The sequence below is a fragment of the Glycine soja genome, chromosome 20 (assembly GCF_004193775.1).
Source record: "Glycine soja cultivar W05 chromosome 20, ASM419377v2, whole genome shotgun sequence".
Taxonomy (NCBI): Eukaryota; Viridiplantae; Streptophyta; class Magnoliopsida; order Fabales; family Fabaceae; genus Glycine; species Glycine soja.
The window spans coordinates 46,261,779-46,283,256 of record NC_041021.1 but is presented as its reverse complement, the minus strand read 5'-3'; the positions used below and the strand labels follow the sequence as shown (position 1 = coordinate 46,283,256).

General features: G+C 32.5%; 3 protein-coding genes across 4 annotated transcripts; 2 read left to right on the top strand and 1 right to left on the bottom strand.

Moving 5' to 3' along the window:
• Window positions 1–241: 241 nt before the first annotated feature.
• LOC114403155 (putative disease resistance RPP13-like protein 2) lies at window positions 242–5,285 on the bottom strand. The gene is made up of 2 exons (XM_028365938.1): window positions 754–5,285; window positions 242–670 (listed from the first exon to the last, which is right to left on the bottom strand). Exon 1 carries the CDS (start codon window positions 5,014–5,016, stop codon window positions 781–783), a length of 4,236 nt encoding a protein of 1,411 aa, XP_028221739.1. The 5' UTR covers window positions 5,017–5,285; the 3' UTR covers window positions 242–670; window positions 754–780.
• Window positions 5,286–5,605: 320 nt separating this feature from the next.
• LOC114402520 lies at window positions 5,606–8,279 on the top strand. Of its 2 annotated transcripts, none has more exons than XM_028365125.1 (3): window positions 5,606–5,714; window positions 5,916–7,937; window positions 8,034–8,279. In XM_028365125.1, exons 1-2 carry the CDS (start codon window positions 5,702–5,704, stop codon window positions 7,925–7,927), a joined length of 2,025 nt encoding a protein of 674 aa, XP_028220926.1. In that variant the 5' UTR covers window positions 5,606–5,701; the 3' UTR covers window positions 7,928–7,937; window positions 8,034–8,279. The 2 variants fall into 2 exon arrangements, with proteins under 2 accessions (XP_028220926.1, XP_028220927.1); XM_028365126.1 differs by having other exon boundaries at window positions 5,634–5,738.
• A 5,336-nt stretch (window positions 8,280–13,615) lies between these two features.
• Window positions 13,616–15,370, top strand: LOC114402423 (60S ribosomal protein L6, mitochondrial-like). The gene is made up of 2 exons (XM_028364989.1): window positions 13,616–13,693; window positions 14,764–15,370. Exon 2 carries the CDS (start codon window positions 14,787–14,789, stop codon window positions 15,093–15,095), a length of 309 nt encoding a protein of 102 aa, XP_028220790.1. The 5' UTR covers window positions 13,616–13,693; window positions 14,764–14,786; the 3' UTR covers window positions 15,096–15,370.
• The last annotated feature ends 6,108 nt before the right edge of the window (window positions 15,371–21,478 follow it).

Below are 21,478 nucleotides of genomic sequence, written 5' to 3'. Positions count from 1 at the left end.
ATACTCAATACAAGATAAATCATGCGGTTTAATTTTAAAAAGAAAATAATTTCTTTCAAACATAACAATAATAAATTATTTGTTGGAATCAAATATTGCAATGATGTATTATTTAATTTTAAATTTTATAATTTGTAATTTGTAGGTTGTAAACTTGATCCACATTAATATTTTCATTCTAAATGTTTGATTACGGAAATTCAACACAGAAAGTTATTAAACACTACAGACTAATAAAGTATAAGAAAATTCAATAATTCAGACACTTCACTCATGAATCAAGGTTTGGATTACACAATCAAACCATCACTCCCGGCCTTCAGTCATCAGGAGAGATTTGGATTACACAATATAATAAAAGAAAAAACACATCCAAACACAAATTCTTCTCTCACAAGAATCAGAACAACTAGCACAAAGTCAGTTCAGATTTGGATTACACAACACATGCAAGGAAAATATGTCTTGTTACAAATTCTTGTCCCACACACAAATGACAACAACTCCCTCAATCAGGATTTGGATTACACAACATAGTCAAGGAAAATACATGCCCCAATACAAATTCTTTCAAGAAATAGCCTTCAATGAGAAGAACCAAACTTACCTTCAATCACTGATGCCCATAAGGCTTCCTTCATGACAAGCCATTGTAGACAAACCCTCCTCACTGCCAAACATATTCAAGTTTTCGTAAGTAAGGTGTCAGCTGAAAAAGAAAGAAAACAAACATACAAAAGGGAGGCAACTCACAATTGGGTGGAATCATCTCTGTGGACTTCACAATTGGGCGGAGTCATCTCTGTGGACTTCACAATTGGGCGGAATGTTATGCTTGTCAGTATTAATTTCCACTGGCATATTTGTCAATTTCAACTCAAGGAGACTGTTAACATGCTTTAGTCCATCAGGAAGCTTTGTCATGCGCAGACATGATCGGATTTCCAGTTGTCTAAGAGAGGGAAGTGCTTGTTGCTTTACTTCCCAGTCCTTCAATTGTTCCAGCTTCCAAACTTTTAGAACATAAAGCTGAGGAAAGCTTTTAGAATTGCAGACCAATTTTATTCCTATGTAGGATTCTGCATGTAAAGACAATGAGCGGAGATTTGGAAGATCTTTCAAAATTTTCATGGGGTCTTCCTCAAGTTTTGAATGTGATAGGGTAAGTTCAACAAGATTTGGAGGTAACTGAGTCAGAATAGATGGACCGTTCAAGTTTCCCAGCAAATATATGTCAGTGAGATTAATATGATTTTTCAAAGACTTCAAGTGTAAATTCCAAGGTCGACCTTTCTCATCTCTTGATTTTAGCCTCAGTGATTGAAGGTATTCTAATTTCACAATCCAGTCAGCTACTGCATCAAGTTGTGATTGCATTGCCCCTTGTTCTGGTGACATTGATTGGCATGCTATTCCCAGTTTTCTGATATTGACCAATTTGTCCAGACCACCCTTCACCGGAGTCTCTTCATCTACAAAAAGTCCCCACAATGTTTGGAGGTCAGACAGAGAATCACCTGCAGCTCTTGGTTTGGGTGGAAATCTGGTACGATAAGTCTCACTCAAGAACAGGTGTCTCAGTTCCATCTTCCAGATGGAGTTGGTTAGAGTATGTATGTAAGTATGCTTCAGATCAAGAGTTTGGAGTTTCAGCAATTTGCTTATAGATGATGGAAGTGACTCCAAATAAGTCCATCTTAGGCCAAGATACCTCAATCGAGCAAGCTTTTTAATGTTTTCGGGCAACTCAGGCTTGTGAACGCCTTCGAGATCAAGCACCCGAAGCAGTAAAAGACACTTGCTAGAAATACACAGGTTCAGAAAGTTACTTATGTCTTGGCCAGGTTTACTTCCTTCTCGAAAATCAAAGGACAGGAAGGAGAAAACATCCTTGTAGATTCCCAAGGAAGCTGAATCACTTGTAGTGATACCATGCATATGTTTGTCCCATTTATCTTTTCTGTCAAGACGATCAGCCACCTGACGTATTCTAGAAATATTTGAGACTGAATTCAAATCCTTTCTAGCCTGGACTTCTTCCACCAAAATTTCACGCAAAGCATTAGGGAGACGGCATGTTTTGACCTTGCCATTGGGCCTTCTCTTGGCAATTTGAACCAAGTTCAGATCTATCAGCTTTGTCAAGTATCTCTCTGCGACTTGCTCTGGTGGCTCTTGGTTCTCCCCATGCTGCACTAAACCCTCTGCAACCCACAAGACAACCAATCTTCTTGCAGGAATCCCAAAATTAGCAGGGAATAATTCAAGATAAAATAAGCATCTCCTCAGATGTGAAGGTAAGCTGATGGTGACTGAGCTAAGTGTTTCAGACCATGGGTTTTGACTTGGATTGGGCTGCTCTTGCACCCTTGACCACTGCTCTTCTGTGACATCTTTATTTGATAGTAATTCACTCATTTTTAATATTTCCAATGGCAGGCCCCCGCATTTGGCCACAATTTTTTTTGCAACCTCTATTAGTTTTGGTTCTGAGGGAATGGGAACTTTCAACTTTTTTTTGAAAAGAATCCAACTATTTTCATCGTCCAATAACTGTAGATGGTAAACAAAGGATCTTGTACCTGGTTGTCGGGCTACAATATTTGCATTGCGAGTGGTAAGAAGAAATCTGCTTCCTTTTGACTTGTCAGGTATGGCCTCTGTCAAGCTGTCCAAAAGCTGGCAAGTTTCAATGCCATCAACAAGTATGAGATACTTTGTACTCCCCAAGGCTCTGAGTGCTTCTTGTATTGTCCATTTGTTCCGTTGGCCTCCCATAATTTGTGTGGCAGCCTCCTTCGCTATTTCTTCTAAAAGTTTGTCAACTGTGCAACCTGGAGACACTGACACTGGTACTCGACAAGTAAAACCATCTTCAACAGCTTTGTTGTCAAAAATCAATCTGGCTAGTGTTGTCTTACCCGTGCCTTCAATTCCTACTATTGAAGTAACGCAGCAACTTTCCTCATTCGAGAGTAAGTGGTCCGTCAAAAAATCCACGTCTTCATTGAAGCCAATGATTGTGAATTCTTTACCAACGATTATGGATTCTTTGCCAATGAGAGATGGTTGTTCTGACTTTCGACGTAACATTTGAACCGTGGACAGTGACTCATCTCGGGATTGAAGTTGAACCAAGCCATATGCGTTTCTTCTTCTCGAGGCATCTTCAATTTCCTCTGTGATCCGGTCTATCTTGCCCATAATTTTATACCGCACCAGCAGGTGTTTGAAATAGTGGTTACTCTCCAATTCACTATCACACTCGCGGATGACAGCTTCGGCCTCTGAGGCAATACCTTTCATTTGCTCAACCCAGATTTCGGATCTTCCCTCTAGTTTTCCAAGCTCTCGTACATCATCAATCAGTGCATTCATCAAGTCCATTTCGTCTTTGATTAATTGGTATTTCGATCTGAGCCCTGTGACACGCTGATATGAGGAAGAGGAGGCATGCGGCTGTGGATGGGCACCGGAATGTTCAGCAATGTCTTTGCTCTCGCTCCTTTGGACTGTTGATACCAACTCCTTTCTTCCTTGTATACTTGCAAATCCATAAATGTTTTTCTTGTCTGAAATATCAAGAATTTCATTCAAAAAGTCGGTGATGTCCTCCGCAAATATAATTTTGTTAACGATATTCCAACCCCTTGGCTTTGGATACGCAGAAAGAGAATGAACCTTATGTGCCACGAGTCTTAATTGGTTCACCCACACCTGCTGTCTTTTATTCAGGCCCTCTGCGCTTTCAGTGTTTATGTCACTGAATAACGCATCCATTAGAGCTAAGTATCTTCGGATTGTCTCCAAATTCTCGTCCAAACTCCTCTCCAAAGACACAGACAAGGGAATAACTGTATAGACTATCCAGACGAATTGTAAGACTATCCATAATTCGGCAGGAAAAGCATAGAAGAAGACGTAAACCATAAAATCAACTAAATCGAACCACAAGAAAGGGGTAAGCTGTCTTGATTTTTTTTTCTCCTTAAGTTTATGCTCTCTTGCTCTGCGTTTTCGACCAAACATGAAAAAGTCGATGGTAGTTATAACGGCGACAAACAACAAAGGGGCAAAGGAGCTGTTGAAAAGGAAGAGTGGGACTTTTGCCAGTGTCAACCGTACTAGTGACAAACTCGGAGCAGGTCTTGATCTTGATCCTATTTTGTCTCCCATGTCCTTCCCTCCATCTCCGAAAGTCCACCTTCTGTAAAGTGCATCTTCAAGCTGAGTGCGGATATATTCCATCTGCTGCTTAAATTTCCTCTCGGAAACACGTTGCTCAAAAAAATAGAAAACCTGCCAAAGCCACCCGGTTCTTGACAGCCTTTTTCTTCTTGTGGCGATGAAATTTTCAGCAACAGCAACTGTATCAGCACAAATGTTCTCTATATCTTTCAACCACACCCTTGCTCTCTGACTCTGACTGTGAATGGATTCCTCTGCTGAGTTTAATTTAGACACAATGTTGTGTGTGTCGCCAAGGTCCTTATCTCTCACATGCTCTACTATCTCGATCAGCTCCTCATCCAGGATAATTAAATTTTGGGTCAGAATGTGATCAAGCTCCTCCAGCGCTGGGGATACTATTGTGGTGGCTCTTACTCGTGGAGTTTCAATGGTCACAGCTATTGGCTCATTCAAATAGTTACTTATTCTCTCAGAGATTTCTCGCACCCTGTCGCAGATCGGCTCCAGTTCTTTGGCAATGTCGTATTTCTCTAACAAATACTGAACTCCTTTCTTCCTTCTATTGACTGACTTGTTGAGGAAAGTGTCTATGACATCTTCTGCTTGGCGCGCAACAACATTTGTTATCTCCTCAAACATCTCCTCCAACTGATTGGAATTGGAGCGTTCAAGGTCTTGTACGAATTTCTGCATGTACTCCAGCTCTTTTACAATCCAACGAATTCGATCCGCAACCTCCACCAATCGTGCCGATTCTTGAATGAGGACATCGGATAGTTTTCTCGCAACCCTTGGTACGATGAAACTTACTGCAAGTTGAGCCATGCTGACGATGTGATTCAACCTCTGCTCTTCTTAATTTGCTGGAGATGGCCTTTCCAATGCCTCTTTCTTCATCATGCTACGTATAGGAATCCTTGGTTTCTAATCAAAGCAAATTGATCTTAACAGGCATTACTCATTATCAACAAATCAACTGGATTTTCTGCGATCCAGCAGCTTCCTGGCTACTTCGGTTAATTTCACAATTTTAGAAATACCTTAGTACAATCAAGTCAAACCAAACAAAATAAATTAAGCTATTCGGTTAGACTTTTATTTTTAATAATCACGGTGACAGAGACCCTGCCATGAAAGCAGAGATGTAAACTACATAGTAGCTCACTTGGAAGTTGCAAGTGGCAAAATTTTTATGGTATTTGCTCGGCTGTATCATGCGGTTAAATGAAGAAAAGTATAGAAAAAGGTTGAATTATTGTTTGTTTGTCTGTTCTTTTTTTTTTTTCCTTGAAGGAATCTGTCTGCTCATTTTTCTAGTTCAATTTACTTTTCTTATTATTAAAAAATTTAATTTAATCCCTTTATTTTCAAAAATGAGAAAATCACTAATTTATCTTTAAAATTGTAATGATTGGTCAAATTGATCTCTTAAAGTGGCTTATCTTAATTACACCGTTTAAGCAGCAAGTGCATTGCTTGAAACTAGCAATCAAAGAGAAGCACAAAAACTATGTTGCTTGCTGGTAAGACTAAGTTATCATGAAAATGTAATTGAATGATAGTGTATTTTAATTAAATTCTTCCATTATATGCAAAAATGAATGACTATGATTGTTGCAAAATTAACGATTTATGATTCTATATGGTTTCAGAAATTAACGTTAGATCCTCCTTGATTTCCTTTGTATGCAAATTGATTGATGGTGATTGCATATGTTTTTCAGTGGTCTGGAATGTACTGGAAATCCGAGTTCTGGTTTTATTCAGTTTGATCTTGCAAATAATCCTTATAGTTTGTGGCAACCAAAGAAAGTACAAAGCAGGTTGGGTGCTACAATTCGGTGTGTGGTTTACCTATCTGTCAGCAGATTGGGCTGCGACCTTTGTGCTGGGCATTCTTTCCAAAGACAGCAAAAATCCTTCAACAGACCCCACCAACTCCATAATCATGGCCATCTGGGCACCCTTCCTTCTTGTGCATCTTGGTGGCCCTGACACAATCACTGCCTACTCCCTCGAGGATAATGAGCTATGGCTACGACACTTTCTTGGGTTAATCTCCCAGCTATTTGGAGCAGTTTATGTTGTTTACAGTTCATGGAATGACAGAAACCTTAACTATGTTACCATTCCAGTTATGGTGGCAGGAATAATCAAATATACTGAGAGGACTTTGTCCTTGTGGTTGGGAAGCAGCAAAAAGTTCAGAGAATCCATTCACCGTCCACCAGACCCAGGACCAAATTATGCCAAATTCATGGATGACTGCACTGCAAAAATAGCTGAAGGATATAAAGTTGAATTGAAGGTTGAATCTACTCCCATATTGTCGGATCACTCTCTAGCGGCAATAGCAAATGAAAGTGTACCAGATGCTTTGCGTTTGCACTATGGATTCTATTTCCTTGAAATTTTCGAGTGCCTATTTGCAGATCTCATCCTTGGTTTTCAAGAACTCCAAGAAAGCCAACATTTCTTTCAGAACAAATCATGGGAACATGCGTATAAAGTAATTGAGGTTGAGCTTGGATTGATGTATGATAAGCTATATACAAAGGCAGTGGTAACATACTCTCGCCTTGGCCTTTTCCTCAAAATTGTGACCTTTTTCTGCACCCTCTCTGCATTTATTGCATTTTTATGTCTGATAGATAAAGCACACATAGACTGTGACCAAATTATAACTGTTGTGCTTTTCGCTGGGGCTATTTTTCTTGAGATATACGCAGGCATCGTTTTACTTTCTTCAAGTTGGACAATGCATTGGTTAAGCAAGCATAAGAATTGGATCGTGAATCTTCTCATCTCATGTTTTCAAACATGCTATAAACTCTCACATGCTAAGAGGTGGTCTAATCTTATATCACAATTCAATCTCATAAGTTTTTGCTTGAAAGGTGAGCCAGCAAAACGCATCAAAATCTGGAATTACCAATTCATGTATCAGATTTTCAGGATACTTTACCACCAAGACCAAGAAACTGTCCCCGAGAAATTGAAAGAACTCATTTTTGAACACATTCGGGAGAAGTCTAAGGGTGCAAAACACATTAAGGCATGTAAAAACTTTTGCGCTCACAGGGGTGATCAAGTTCTTAACAAATGGAAGTGCCGTTCCATTGCCTGGAGCACTGAGGTGGAGTTTGATCAAAGCCTTCTGATTTGGCATATTGCTACAGATCTTTGTTGTTATTCAGATAAAGATTGTGACAAGCTCAAAAATTATGAAATAAGCAGATTGATGTCAGATTATATGTTATATCTCCTTGTTAAATGTCCTTTTATGTTACCCAACGGAATAGGACAGATCAGATTTGAAGACACGTGTGCCGAGGCGAGTGAACTTTTGCAAGAAAGGAAGTACATATCGCAAACAGATCAAGTTTGCCAAGTGATTGGTGGAGTGAGTGTAGATGAAAAGTTCCTACCGTCAAAGGTTAAAGGAGATAGAAGCAAGTCTGTGCTGTTTGATGCATGTAGGCTTGCAAAGTCGATAAAGTCTTTAGAAGAGGAAAAGAAATGGTCGAAAGAACAGAAATGGGAAATGATAAGTCGTGTTTGGGTGGAGATGTTGTGTCATGCAGCAAGCCAGTGTAGAGGGTTTCATCATGCCAAGCAGCTTAGCAGAGGTGGCGAATTGCTTACCCATGTCTGGTTTTTAATGGCTCATTTAGGTATAACTGAACAGTTTCAGATTTCACAAGGTCACGCAAGGGCAAAGCTGATACACAGCTAAAATTGTTTTGGTGAGTATGGTTAAACAAGTTCTTGTCACTTCCATTATTATGCTCACTCTAGATTTTCTATGCTTTTCTCTAACTCGGAACATTTCTTATCTGCAGTGTCCAAGGTTTTAAAGAACGGTCTTCGACCACCATTTTATCTACAACATTAAGGTTTATGTGTGTCGTCCATGCATTGCTGTTGCAATTGTGACTGTATTGATCATATTTAATTTTCCACAATGTCAAGAAAGTGGCCACAATTTAAAACCTTTTAACCGTATCACACTATATATGTTGTGTTCTAATATAGTAACTTGTAATTTGTAATGTATAATAATCTCTTGGCATGTTTAATCAGCTTGTATTCTTCATTTATGATCCAATTTACTTAAACTTTTCTTTACCCGAAAAAAAAATTAGAATTTTTTTTAGCGAATTTGACATAAAAGTAATTTTACCGGAATATAAATTGATATTAATTGAAAGAAGAGTAAATCAACAAGAAACGTAAACGAAGAGTCACAAAAAACGTAAGCACACAAATGTATATAAATATATATTTTTAAGTTAGTTAAAAGTAAAATTGTCTAAACTTTTTACTTAAATTACAACTATGGTCCCTTATTTTATTCTCCACCCACAATTTTCATCATTCATTTTAAAATTAAGACATTTAATTTTTTTATTTTAAATAATTCATGATTTTTGTCTTTTTTATTTTAAAATAAAAATATTTGATTCTCCTATTTTAAAAAATTTATAATTTTGATCAAATTCTCAATTTTATTTACGCTTTATTCTTTTTGTTTTAATCTAACCCTAAACTTAATATATTCCATCCATTAAATTTTACTTTAATTTTATTTTGATATATTAAGTTTTAAAATTTTTATTTTTATGTTTTATGTTTTTTAAATTTATCATTTTATTTTTTTTAACGATTTAAATTAATATTTAAATTTTAACATAATTATTTTAAGTTTGTAAGATGATGAGAATTTGTAGCTGTCATTGTCTTTCATAACTTTATATTACCACTGTCTCTTTTCTTTCAAGGGTTGTACAGTAATGTGAATCCGTCATTGGTTGGTAATCATATCATTGTTTATTGAGCAAAGTAAAGTCTCCTTTAAATTATATTTTAAAGCTTTCTTTTTTTTCCCCTTCTTTTTATTGATTTAATTATTATAATAATGCATGATATATATGGTGAGTTTGTTTAAATTTTAAAATAAGTTTTTTAAGAAATATATAGGATTTATTTTTTAAAATAAATAAAAAATTATTTTTTAAAAGTATAAGTAATTTAGATAAATACATTAAAAGAATAAAAAATTAGTTATTTTATCAAAATAAATATTTATTTTAACAAGGAAGGATAACTTACAATTGTTTTACATGCTAGTTGGTAATCATATCATTGTTTATTGAGCAAATTGAAGTCTCCTTAAAATATTTTTTAAAGACTTCAATGAATTAACATAATTCACACAAAAAAAATGAATTAAGAGATAGAAAAGTCAATGAATTTTGGCAGAACATTGAATTTACCGGAATTTAAATTGATAGAAATAACACTATATTAGTTTTAGTTGCAACAAAAACTAATATAAAACACAAGAATCCGAGGTGCAGAAATATTTAAATCGTGACGTAATGTTATTATTAAAAAAAAAAACTTTTTCTAACTCTGCTCATGCTTGCCTTCTCCCTCATGTCAAGTTGTTAAAAAAATCCACACCATGATATAGCACAAACACAGGTGCGCACTACAATTGTTTTTTTATCTATTCGTTTATTTATAATAATAATAATAATAATAATATATGGCATTACCATAAAAAAAAAATATGGCATGCCATGGGAATGATCAAACTTAATTTACAATTATTGGGTTTTTTTTACGATGTTATTAGTTATTGATCAAAACTCTCCTTTGAAATTATATTTTAGAGTTTCAATTTGTTGGTTTTTTTATCTATTCGTTTATTATATGGCAGATCACGGGACGGATCAAACTTAATTTACAATTGTTGTACACTTGTACCCTTGTATGTGGTAGTTGGTAATCATATAATTTTTTATTGAGCAAAAGTCTCCCTAGATTTTTTTTTTTAATTTTCTCTGTCTATATATTCCTTTATTATAACAAATTATATGACATTTAATGGGAACTATCCAATTTAACTTACATTCTTTGTTGTAGTTGATGATCACTATTTTTAGCAAAAGTCATTAAATAAAACATGAAATGAATAAATTAGAAAAATTATTGTCCCATAGTGTAAGATTCTTTTATGTTCACATATGATAAATGATCTATTTAATGACAAAAATTTGTGTTTAATTTGTTCATTCTATAAATTTCCTATTGGTCAGCTACAATACACACGGTGCAAGTAGAATTAATTTTTATCCCAGTAAATTAAGAAACATTTGTGATCTTTAATCTAAGAAAAAAATACAAAATAATTTTAAAAGGTTACATAACATAACCAGAGATTAAAAAAAACATGAATTTTATGTCGCAAGAAATTTACAAAGTGTTTATGGTATAATTTGAACCCCATGCGTTTTCACTTTCAAACCCACTGAACAAAGTGTTTATTTGACATGTAAATGAAAATTGTATGATTTAATTCTCTTTATAGTCTCTACAGTTTTAATAACTTTTTTCTATTCTTTATAGTTTAAAATATCTCCTCTTGATCTCTATAATTGTAATTTTTTTTAACTCTTTTGGTCATTGCAGTCTAACATCATTTTATTGAAATCCTTTAAAAATGTTATAAACCTGCAACCATCTAATATTTTTATGATTTTTCATCTTCCATTTTAGTTTTGTAGATGTTTTTAAATATAACGACGTTAGGTGATTTTCGACACCGAAGACTAATTAATTGAATTAAAAAAATTTGACTATTGGGAGACCAAAGTGGGATGTTTTAAACTATAGAAAATCAAGAACTAAATGGAAAAGTTGTTGCAACTATAAAAATCAAAAGAATAATTATACCAAATTTTATTAGATATAACTAGAAGAAATTGTGCATATATTTATTAGAACTAAATCTCTCTCTCTCTCTATATATATATATATATATATATATAAGTTTTTGTTTTCTTAGGTCTCTATTCTTCTCACTCTTTTTTCACATTCACTTTTATGTGAATACCTTCTATCAATGGTGAACTTCACTCTACTAGCATGCATGCATCCAATATATCCTCTTATGTTATAAAATTTTAATATCAATTGAATGATTTAATACTATGTAATTAAATATTAGAATTCAATTTCAATATATATATATATATATATATATATATATATATATATATATATATATATATATATATATATATGGATTGCTAACATGCATGCTCACACTTTCGTTAATATCCTATAATCATATTTTAATTTATAACTATTAATAATATTAAATATTAATTTAATATAGGTCAGTATATATTAAAATTCTTCAATAAAAATATAAATATATTAGAAGAAGGTTAATGATAAATATATGATATAAATATAAATTATATTAGTCAAGTAAACAAATATTACATCGATAATAGAATTTTATTCCAGTCACTAAAATATACAAAGAAAAAAAATTGAATAGAGCACATTCTTATAAAAGTAGCTTATTTCAATACCTTAAAAAATTAGGTTATGGAAATGAGTGTTTTTTAGAGGAAAAAAATTACCCAAATTATAAAAGAGGTACATTTATCAGTTAAGGGTTATATTTAACCTTAGCCTTCCAAAAACGAACTTGGAAAGGTTGTTCTTTTGTGGAGTAAGGAACGATGTGCTGTTGCCCAATCCCTGGTGGTTGGGCCTCGAGCTATCTCACGTGAGGGTAACAGGTCCCAAAATCGGACAATTGTTTCTTGCACCCATAAATTGCTTTTTGCACATCTGTTAACTTAAAAAAAAATCATATTTGCAAAACTAACTTGCAGCATATAATTATTGCTATTTGGTTATTTTTAGAACGAAAAATTTGGAACACATACAAATTGGTGAAGCCTTCCAAAGCAAATTCAGAATTACTTTTCGATAATTTCATATTAAGCAATCCAAAATACAAAAAATATAATCTGGGTAAACATAATCCAAAATAATGAATTAAATACGGTGAATTACTTAAAATGTAAAATCACACATTTACAAATTTCTTTATATATTCTGGATTAATAATTCTGGAACAGTTTTTTAACAATCTGGATTCTAGCATTCATGAGTAACATTTAGTGATACATATTTTAAATGATTAGATTAATATAAAGTTTAATTTCCTAAATGATTTGTGTGTTTTAACCCCTCTTTTTATGTATGGGATTTCAGGTAACTATTTAATGACATCTGTAATTTTATTTGAGGATCAATCTTGTGTTTTATTTTTAAAAGTTTAAAATATTGGATGTTTTCTAGAATCCAGAAATCCAGACGATCTAGGTGACTTTGAAAAATTAATGAGTATGCCTTGAGCCTTCAAATTAGAATTAAAATAATTTTTTAAATTTGGTGTATGAAAATAGAATTTTCATAATGCCCTCTCATTATGTGATATGAAAATCTCTTTGAAATTTATGATTCTGTTTTTAGCGTAATGCCCAAAAAATTATTCTTGAATACTCCTACATACTGAAATGGATACTTGTGATTTTGTAGTTTGGTTCCTTAGAAAGAACAAAGAGACAAGCTCTGCTGCCATGTAGCTCTCTGACACACAGTATACAATTTTTAGGGGAAAGTAAATAACTTCTGTTGTTTCTCTGTTAGTTTTATTGATTTTCATTTCTCTTGACTTCTCCAGATAGCTTTAGACTTGTATTTCCTAGTATGTTGCTTGTAGTCACAACATATGAGCCTATTTCCATAATCTTTAAAGCAATTAATTATTGTGCTTAGTTTTTACATGTATCACTTGGAAGTTCTGTTTGCTTTGAGTTTTTATGTGGCATTTTCTTCCCATTATGAATTCTGGTCACCTTTTGCTTGCTGCCACAGTGCCAGTAACCTCTCTGTGCAACCTGAATTTCGTGGGGGTTATCGGGCCTTTACATTGCAGTTAATTCTAATAGTATTGGAAATATTGAACAGTATCTAAGTCCTATCGACTCTCCAATACTCTTTCTTAAATTCCATGTAAAATAACACATCCAATATTTTTCTAAAATAAATTTCAACAATATAAAAAATCATTTTTCTAAAAAAGTATAAATAATGATATTATCTATCTACGTTTTATGTGTTCCTTTTTTATTGAGATGGTGCATTTTCTTTACTTTTCTTTCTTAAAGGTGTGTTTGATATATTTTTAGGCATTATTATTGTTGACATAGCTTCATTAATACCTTTTCTTGTGTATAATGACAAACTTATTACACACGTTTCTTTCTATTTTCAAGAATTTTCTAAGATTTTTTATTTATTTTTGTCAATGAAAAAATGTTTTAAAACGAAAACATGACGGTGAGTGTATAAGAGACTCCTAGACCCATGTTTAAAAACGAAGATTTTTGTTTTTGTCCTTGGTAAGTAGGCAATTACTTAACGCACCAGTATATTGTTTTGGTGCACCCCGATTGCATAACAAATACATTGGTGCGTTAGGTGCGTTAAGTAATTGCCATGTAAGTAGAAAGCCGAAGTGGGCCCTGGGACTATCGGCCCAGCCCAAATAGTTATGTGTGTTCAGGCGAGAGTGCAGCGTAGGTAGCGTGCGGTGCGATTCGTGAGACGTGAGCTGCACCTCTCAGAGGTAACTTCCCTTTTTCACTCTCTCTATTCGAAAATCTCAACTCCAGAGAGTTCTTTCTTAAAATGCAACTGAATGAATCAATGTCTGATAAAACCCTTGGAATCTCAGCACATAACAGAATTTTTATTTTTTTCCGATTTGTCTTCAATTTTTTTTTTTTTTGTTTCTTCTCAATCTTTTTTCCCCTGTGAGAAAATCAAGGACTGTGCTGTTTAGTTGGATGTTCAATCCTTGAATGAACTATGGGGAAAAGAAACAACAACACCTGCTCTAGTTGAGAATGAGCATTCTGATAGAGCTATGTTGTGATTATTATTGATGCATTTGATTATGCAAATTTTCGATTATACATCTGCTTCCCTTTATATAGTAATTTACACCTGCTCTTATAGAATGCATACTATTTAGTATTTACCTTGTAGCATACTATGATTTTGATAATTGTTACTTGTTTTACTTGTGCCTGATCTCTTGTCTGCAATGGCTTACTCGAAAATGATAATCAACATATTTCTATGTTATGATGGGTATGACATTCTCTATACCAGATAGGATGCAGCCTCTTGCTCTTTTGTATTTTCTTCCCTCTGCTTTGATTCATTTGAAAAACTTTTAGTTTTCTACAGGGGACTTTTCTTTGAGGGTTTAGATTTACATTCCCAGGAATTTTGAGATGGGTATATAACATTCCTATTTTTTTTTAAAGTTTTATATAACATTCCCAAGAATTTTGATTCCCAGACATGTTTTGAGCATTTTTCCAATTTCTCACCAATTCATTCCCATAGAGGAGGGTATAATTCATTACCATGGAATGATTGAAGTCTTACAAGAATAGGTAGTGGGTGGTTTTAGTGAGTATTGGGAGGAAAAGAGAATTTTTTTTTATAGGGATATGTATTGTCTTATAATTACATATTCCTAGAAATAAGTTTTAAATGATACAAAATACCAAAACATGGACATAGTATGTTTTCAATAATATCATTCCTGGGCATGTTATTCCTGAGAATGTAGCATTATTCCTTGAAACAAATGCAACCATAATTTTGGTTCTCTGGCAATTTTAGGCAACATATTTGCTTTGGAATTGATGGAGACCAAATTTTTTCGCTTTCTCAAGATTGTGGGTGTTGGATACAAAGCCAGAGCTGAAGCTGCAGGGCGCCTGTTGTATCTCAAATTGGGGTACAGTCATGATGTGGAACTAGCTGTCCCTCCTGCTGTCCGTGTTTTCTGCTTCAAAAACAATGTAATTTGCTGCACTGGAATAGACAAACAAAGGGTGCACCAGTTTGCTGCTACTGTTCGGACTTGTAAGCCACCTGAAGTTTACAAAGGCAAGGGCATAATGTATGTTGATGAAGTTATCAAGAAAAAACAAGGAAAGAAGTCTAAATAACTCAAATAATCTTAGGTGATTTCATGAAGTCTAGGACTCAGATGTACATTGGCTACACCTTGTCCGCTCAATGATTCACTCTAGGTCTCTCTAGCCTTCAAACGGTTTCAGTTTTGGAATCCTTGAACATAGCATTATGGTAATCATGTATGCTTTGAAATAACAATAGTTTTTTGCTTCTGTATGATTGATGTGTACCTTTCAGCGTTTATCTTACTTTGTTGAGATATTTTGTCTAAGGATATAATATTATTTTGAAAGTCTCATTTTCTTTTTGTTCCCTTCTAACGGTTGAAACAAATATTATAGGATGATTAGTTTTAAATTTCACCTCATCCCTTTCCCATTTTCCTCTCCATGTAGTTTTAATTTACTTTATCATTGATGCTTAATTAAAGCTCTTATGTGCACTTTTCTAAACTTTGGGGTTATAACTAGCTTCACTTTGATCTTAGCTCTTAGATGATGTGTGCATTAAAGCTGCTTACTTTGATGTTAAGAACATGGTTACGCTTCAAGCTTTTAATGTATAAGAAGCTTGTAGTGCTGGACGTCTCCACCATTGAAACATAATTTCGAAGAAATCTGATTGATCTTTTCTTTTTTGTGGTTTTTGATTTTCATGTTCTTAATTATTTTTTATCTTTTTATCCAACTTAGAAGTAACACAAACTTGGCTGCGTTATTTTCGATTAAATTGACTATCTAATTATCCATTAAATGAACAAGTATTTTATACCCAACAAGGAATTATTGTAGCGCTTGACTTGGGACTTGTTTAATTGATTCCTTTTGTAATCTATTCTGAAATTCATTTATTTAGTAACTTTTGTATAGCTTTCCTAGTTTAGATGGTGACTTTTTGAGTGTCCCAGAAGCTACTAAAGAATCTCTCTCGTGGATGAGTTTCTGAGGCACAAGCAGAATAATAATAGTACCATAAAATATTTGAAAGTCAGCTACATTAACTGGAGTAGAATACTTCACAATGTTTCGGAAGCAAGAGCATTGGAGGTAGTTCTTAGTTTCCTCTTAGTTATTTATCATCTGATATGGAACTGTTTCTTTATTAAGATTCCACGTCTCAATAATATGCTTTGGCGTTGAAGATTGAGTATAAGTACGAAGTAGTGGCAATAAAGAAGTAGAAGATCTAAGCCAGACGTAGTAGAGGAATCCATAATCAAAAGGGAATAATTTCTTCCTTCTAAGTACAATTTCTTGGTTATGGTTTTCTTTTTGCGTGCTACACACATGACACAACCAACCGCCAAAAACAATTCTTCATGTTAATAATTGGGCCTCGTTAATTGAATCATTTCAATGATTGGCTCGGCATTAAGAAATAGTCAAAATAATTTTGTATCATTATATTTCATGTAGATTTTTTTTACCCTAGCCATGTAATTGTTTCAGTTTTTTATGTTGTTCATGTCCAACCTGATCTAACTCGTCCAAACCAAATTTTGTTTTGTTCCAGTCTTCGGTTTGTTAGTGACAAATCCGACTGACAATCATATATAATTACATAAACTATAACAACCCAATCATACATAAACTATTATTTAAAAAATATTTGATTTTTTACACTTCATTTATTTTATTAAAGATATTATTACTTTTTAAATTTGTTGTATGATTTAAATTTCTAGAATTGTTTGATTCTATAAAATGCTAGAAGTTTTAGAATGATCCCTCACTCATAGATCCAACCCAAACCATTATTGAATTGGTTTGGTTCAAAAATAAAAATGAGCCTAACCCAAATTCAACTAAAAGATTTTACTTGGTTTAGATGGCAACTCTAATTAAACTTGATTCAACTTAATAGTCCTTGTGCATCTCTAATATTATGCTCTACCTTTTTTAGTCATCTTAAGGGATCTGAGTCCTGTTTTGCTAGGGCCAACGGCATGTTGGTGCTTTGTTGTTTGATTGATTGTTATCAACACACACTCGCACATTTGTTTAATACTCTAATGTACTTATTTTTATTAGTTTTGAACATGTGATTTTTATCTCTCACATTAAGAGAGTTTTTTTGTATTGAGACTTAGTGTTTCTTGTATGTTTCCGTTGCTTTAATTACTACCATATATTTGTTATTTACTTCTTACAATATTTTACAGGTGTAATTCTATTACATTTTTTTTTTGTTACCTTACAAAAAGGTACATCGATGTAAAATCAAGCAAATATGCAGGATGTCGATGTCATAACGTGCTGCAGCATCTTGGTATCATGCTAAAAAGATATAATCTCACATCTTGTAAACTCGTCTATTTCGTGACATTAATGTAACATACGCTTGGGAAATCTTAACCTTGAATATTATATTTTTATGAAGTCTTTATTTTTGGTTTTTGAGGAGCCTTTCTATAAAATATTTTAAAAACTCGTTCAACTTGATCTAAAAAAAAATCCAAGTTGAAAGGTTATTGAAATTCCCAAGTTAAATAATTTGAGTTAGTTGTAACTTGTAAGCGGATTTTTAGATTGGGATGCATGACAGAATTTAATTGTCAACTGGGACAACAAGTTATCCATTTGAAGAATGATGTCAAGACTAAAAACAAGGATACAATTCAGAGAAATTTTATGTTCCAAAATAAGTACGTAATGGGAAGGAAAAAAAATATTTATACAAAAGACAGTAGTAAGAAAAATAGTGATGATAATTTAGGGATAAAAGAATAACTTCACAGAAATGATAACAATATATAACAAGTTGTTCAAATTCCCAAGTAAACGCAGGGTAGCGACTAGCATGTTGGCTTTACAGTGTTGAATCAAGGAGGATTGCGGTGCTAAATAGACCAATCTTAATTTACACGAAACACGCACTAAAAGGTCATCACAGAAAAAACATTTATCACCAAATGATATTATAATTGCTACTTGTTTTTAATGGGCGAGATCAAATTTATTAAGATAAGTTGCAATGAGTTTATTTTAATAATTCCATCAAAATATTATTGAAATAAATTATTTTTTAGAAATTCTAAACTATTTTTTAAGTCTACAGAAGTTCTATAAAAGTTTTTTCAAAGGCCTACACATTCTTTAAAGACAAAATAATTAAGTAACTAATGATAAGACAAAAATTTCACTCTATATGACATTCGTGAAGACGTAGTGATATATTAAGAAAAACTTGACATAATATAGACAGTAATAAATTTATTTCATCAAATCAAGCTTTTTTTATATATTTAACATAGAAAAAAATCTTTAGAAGAAAATTTGTCATTTAAAAATCATTAACTGTTGTTTTAAGGGTAGTAATTATAAAAATAAAAAATTGTTAAAAAATAAACATTTAAAATTATTAGTATACATTATTTTTAGTATTTTTTATTTGCTAAATCTTTATTCTATATTACCCATATAATAATAGCTATTTAACATAATCAAGTTTAGAAATAAAGAAAAACATATTATCCTCTTACCCAACTATTTCTTTGAATAAAATAATATTAGAATACTGTCCTTTGTATCTGACTTTTCCCCTAGTTTGCAAGTAAACTATCACCTTCTCTTTCATCGTTGTCAAACACTTAATTTGCAGGAAAAAAAAAAAAAAAAAAAAGTCATCCATTAGGATGCACGAGTCTGCATTCAATTTTTGTCATTTATTTGCAGTCTTCTAAGCTCTTTGCCTGCCTATATCCTTATTCCGGATCAAATATATTTTATTTGAAAGAAGGGAGAAGAATACTTCACCCCTTTTCCTAATAATTTTCTTTCTTTTTATTCATATCATTGAAACATATGGCTTTTTTTTTATAAAACCAAAATAGGTTGAAAACTAAAACTAATTATCATAATAAGTTGTTCAATAGAATATTTAGCAAAATGAGTAATTTTTGTCATATAGAAATATAGGAGGTGATACCCTAGCAAATTAAGTGAAAATGAAACTTAACGTTGGTGAAAATAATGTTAAATACATATTTAATGATTAGATTCATCGTTATATTTTTCAAAGTTTACCAATAAATATATTTATATCGTGAAAGGTTAAATAATAATTGAAATATTATAGTTCAAGGGTTAATATTCTTGTATTTTGTGTCATGTCAGTTTAGCCGATATTATATTGAATGAAAATATACTTAAACTTTAATTATTAAATATGTATTTAGTGTTGACTTGATTGTCCTAAAAATTTGAACTAACAACTCTTATTACAGGACAAACAAAAAATATAAGATATTATTTAAGATAACGCCTCATATTTAATAAATACTTTATTGACCTCATGATAATTAATTTTCATTTTTAATCCATTTTGATAAAAAAAAGCCAAAACATTACCTTATTAATTTTCCTAAACACAGAAAAGCCTTCTTTCTAATTAGAATATGTGTTTTGAGAAAATTATTTAGAAGAGATTCTCATATTGCTTGGTTACAATGATTTTGGACTAATTAATGCAGTAGTCATTTTCTTTCAAATCCATAGGTGTACGTTATTTCTCACTTAATTTCATGATCAACTTGTTTCTCATAATACCTCATACTTTAAGGTTACTGTGTATGATGTCAATATCATTACTATAGTTTTGAGGGGGAAAATGTCATTAATAAAAGGCTCATGCTAGAAAGATAAAGAGATGCCCATTAATTATAGAAAAGTGTTTCCTGTTAGTTAAAACTGAAAAGCAATTTGGGTTTAGGTGAATACAACTTGCATGATTGGATTCACTCACTTTAGTTATTTGGGTTTCATGAATCTGAGTTAACCAAGTAACGTTACTCAAATGAAAACGGCAGAACAACTTTGAGTCACGTACTTTTCATCCTACAATAAATTGATGATCCTTATAGATTAATCTGGGTATGCTTTTTTTTTTTTAATATCTCACATGAATTTAAATAGGTTTTGGTCATTAATCATATAGTACGAGGATGGATGTCAGGATATAGTTTATAAAATTAGATCTACATGTGAGTAAACTTCACATGAACTCAATGATTGGGAGCAAAATGTTTGTATAAAAATATTTCATGTAGTTCTGCAGAAAAGGAAGGGAGGAAAACTAATCGTGAGTTTTTTTTATATTATAATTTGTAAGAATTGAAGATATAACACAGATTTATAATGGACTCATGCTTTCTATTCAACTAGCTGTGTTAAATTTCTTGATTGATTATAAGCTTTTTATTATTATCAATTATCATTAAAATTAATTTGGATAAACTTATTAATAAACATTATATTTATAGGAAAATAAAATTAATTAAAGAAATATTATAAATCAAACTTTTCAGATAAATTAAAATAAATTATATTTCTGTTTTCCTTTATATAAAAAAAAAATCCACGTCCAACTTTCCTATAATCACTTACAAGTCACAAGTTCATGAGTACTTTTTTTTTATAAAAAAAAGTTAAGAATAAAAAACCGTCTTGATTAAAAAGTTCTTATAAATGAAAAGTTAATCCAAATTTGATGTTAACCTTTTGTTACAAATAAAGGGAGTGATAGACTCATAAAGCATGTTTCGTATCCAGCAACTCTTTTTTCCTAATTAAAGTATTGAAAACAGAGATCTGAATCTTCTTTTATATGCAAAAATTATTGGAAACTTCTGTGACATAAGATGGAAAGAAATATCAGTTAACTCATGTTCTAATCTCACTTTCTGAAAATAACTTGAAGATGAAAGGACAATTAGGAAGTGATGTCTACCTTATTGTACTTTATTTAAACTCGACAAGTGAAACATTTCAGTGAAATCTTTTGGGAAAAAAAAAATCTCTTGTCCCTATCTTGCCCTGTTTTAGTAGCTAGCTGGGTGGATACTGAGTAACACACTTATCTCCATAGCTATTTAAAAAAGAGTAAAAAATATTTTAATTTTATAAGAGAAACAAACTATTTAGAATTCTAATATTAGTATACTATATTTAAAACAACATTGTCAACTAATCAATTACCTTGACCATGCCTGAATAAATTGTGAAGAATCATAGTTTTGAAAATGTATGGAAGGAGAGGAGATCTTGTTTGAAATTAAGATTAGAGCATGTTACACATCTTACATATGTTTTGGCTTATTTATAATAGTGTTTTAGAAACCGAATTTTGGAAAGTAAAGGGGGAAAAGAAGGGCTGAAATTTTAGTTAAAGTTACAGTCCCTCTTTGAGATGTGTCTTTTACTAGAATTCAGGAATAAAAGAGAAGAGAGAGTGGGAAGCACAAGAAGTCCATGGAATGTGTGGTCATGCAGGCATGACAGAATGCAAAAGCATAATAAGAAAGAGTCATATAAATATAAATTAAAAAGTTAAGTGAAGGGAGCACCGCAGATTCCGTGGTTCCAGGCTTGCACTCCAATCATCTCGTGCACAAATCGTTGAGCCAAAGTAATGGGCT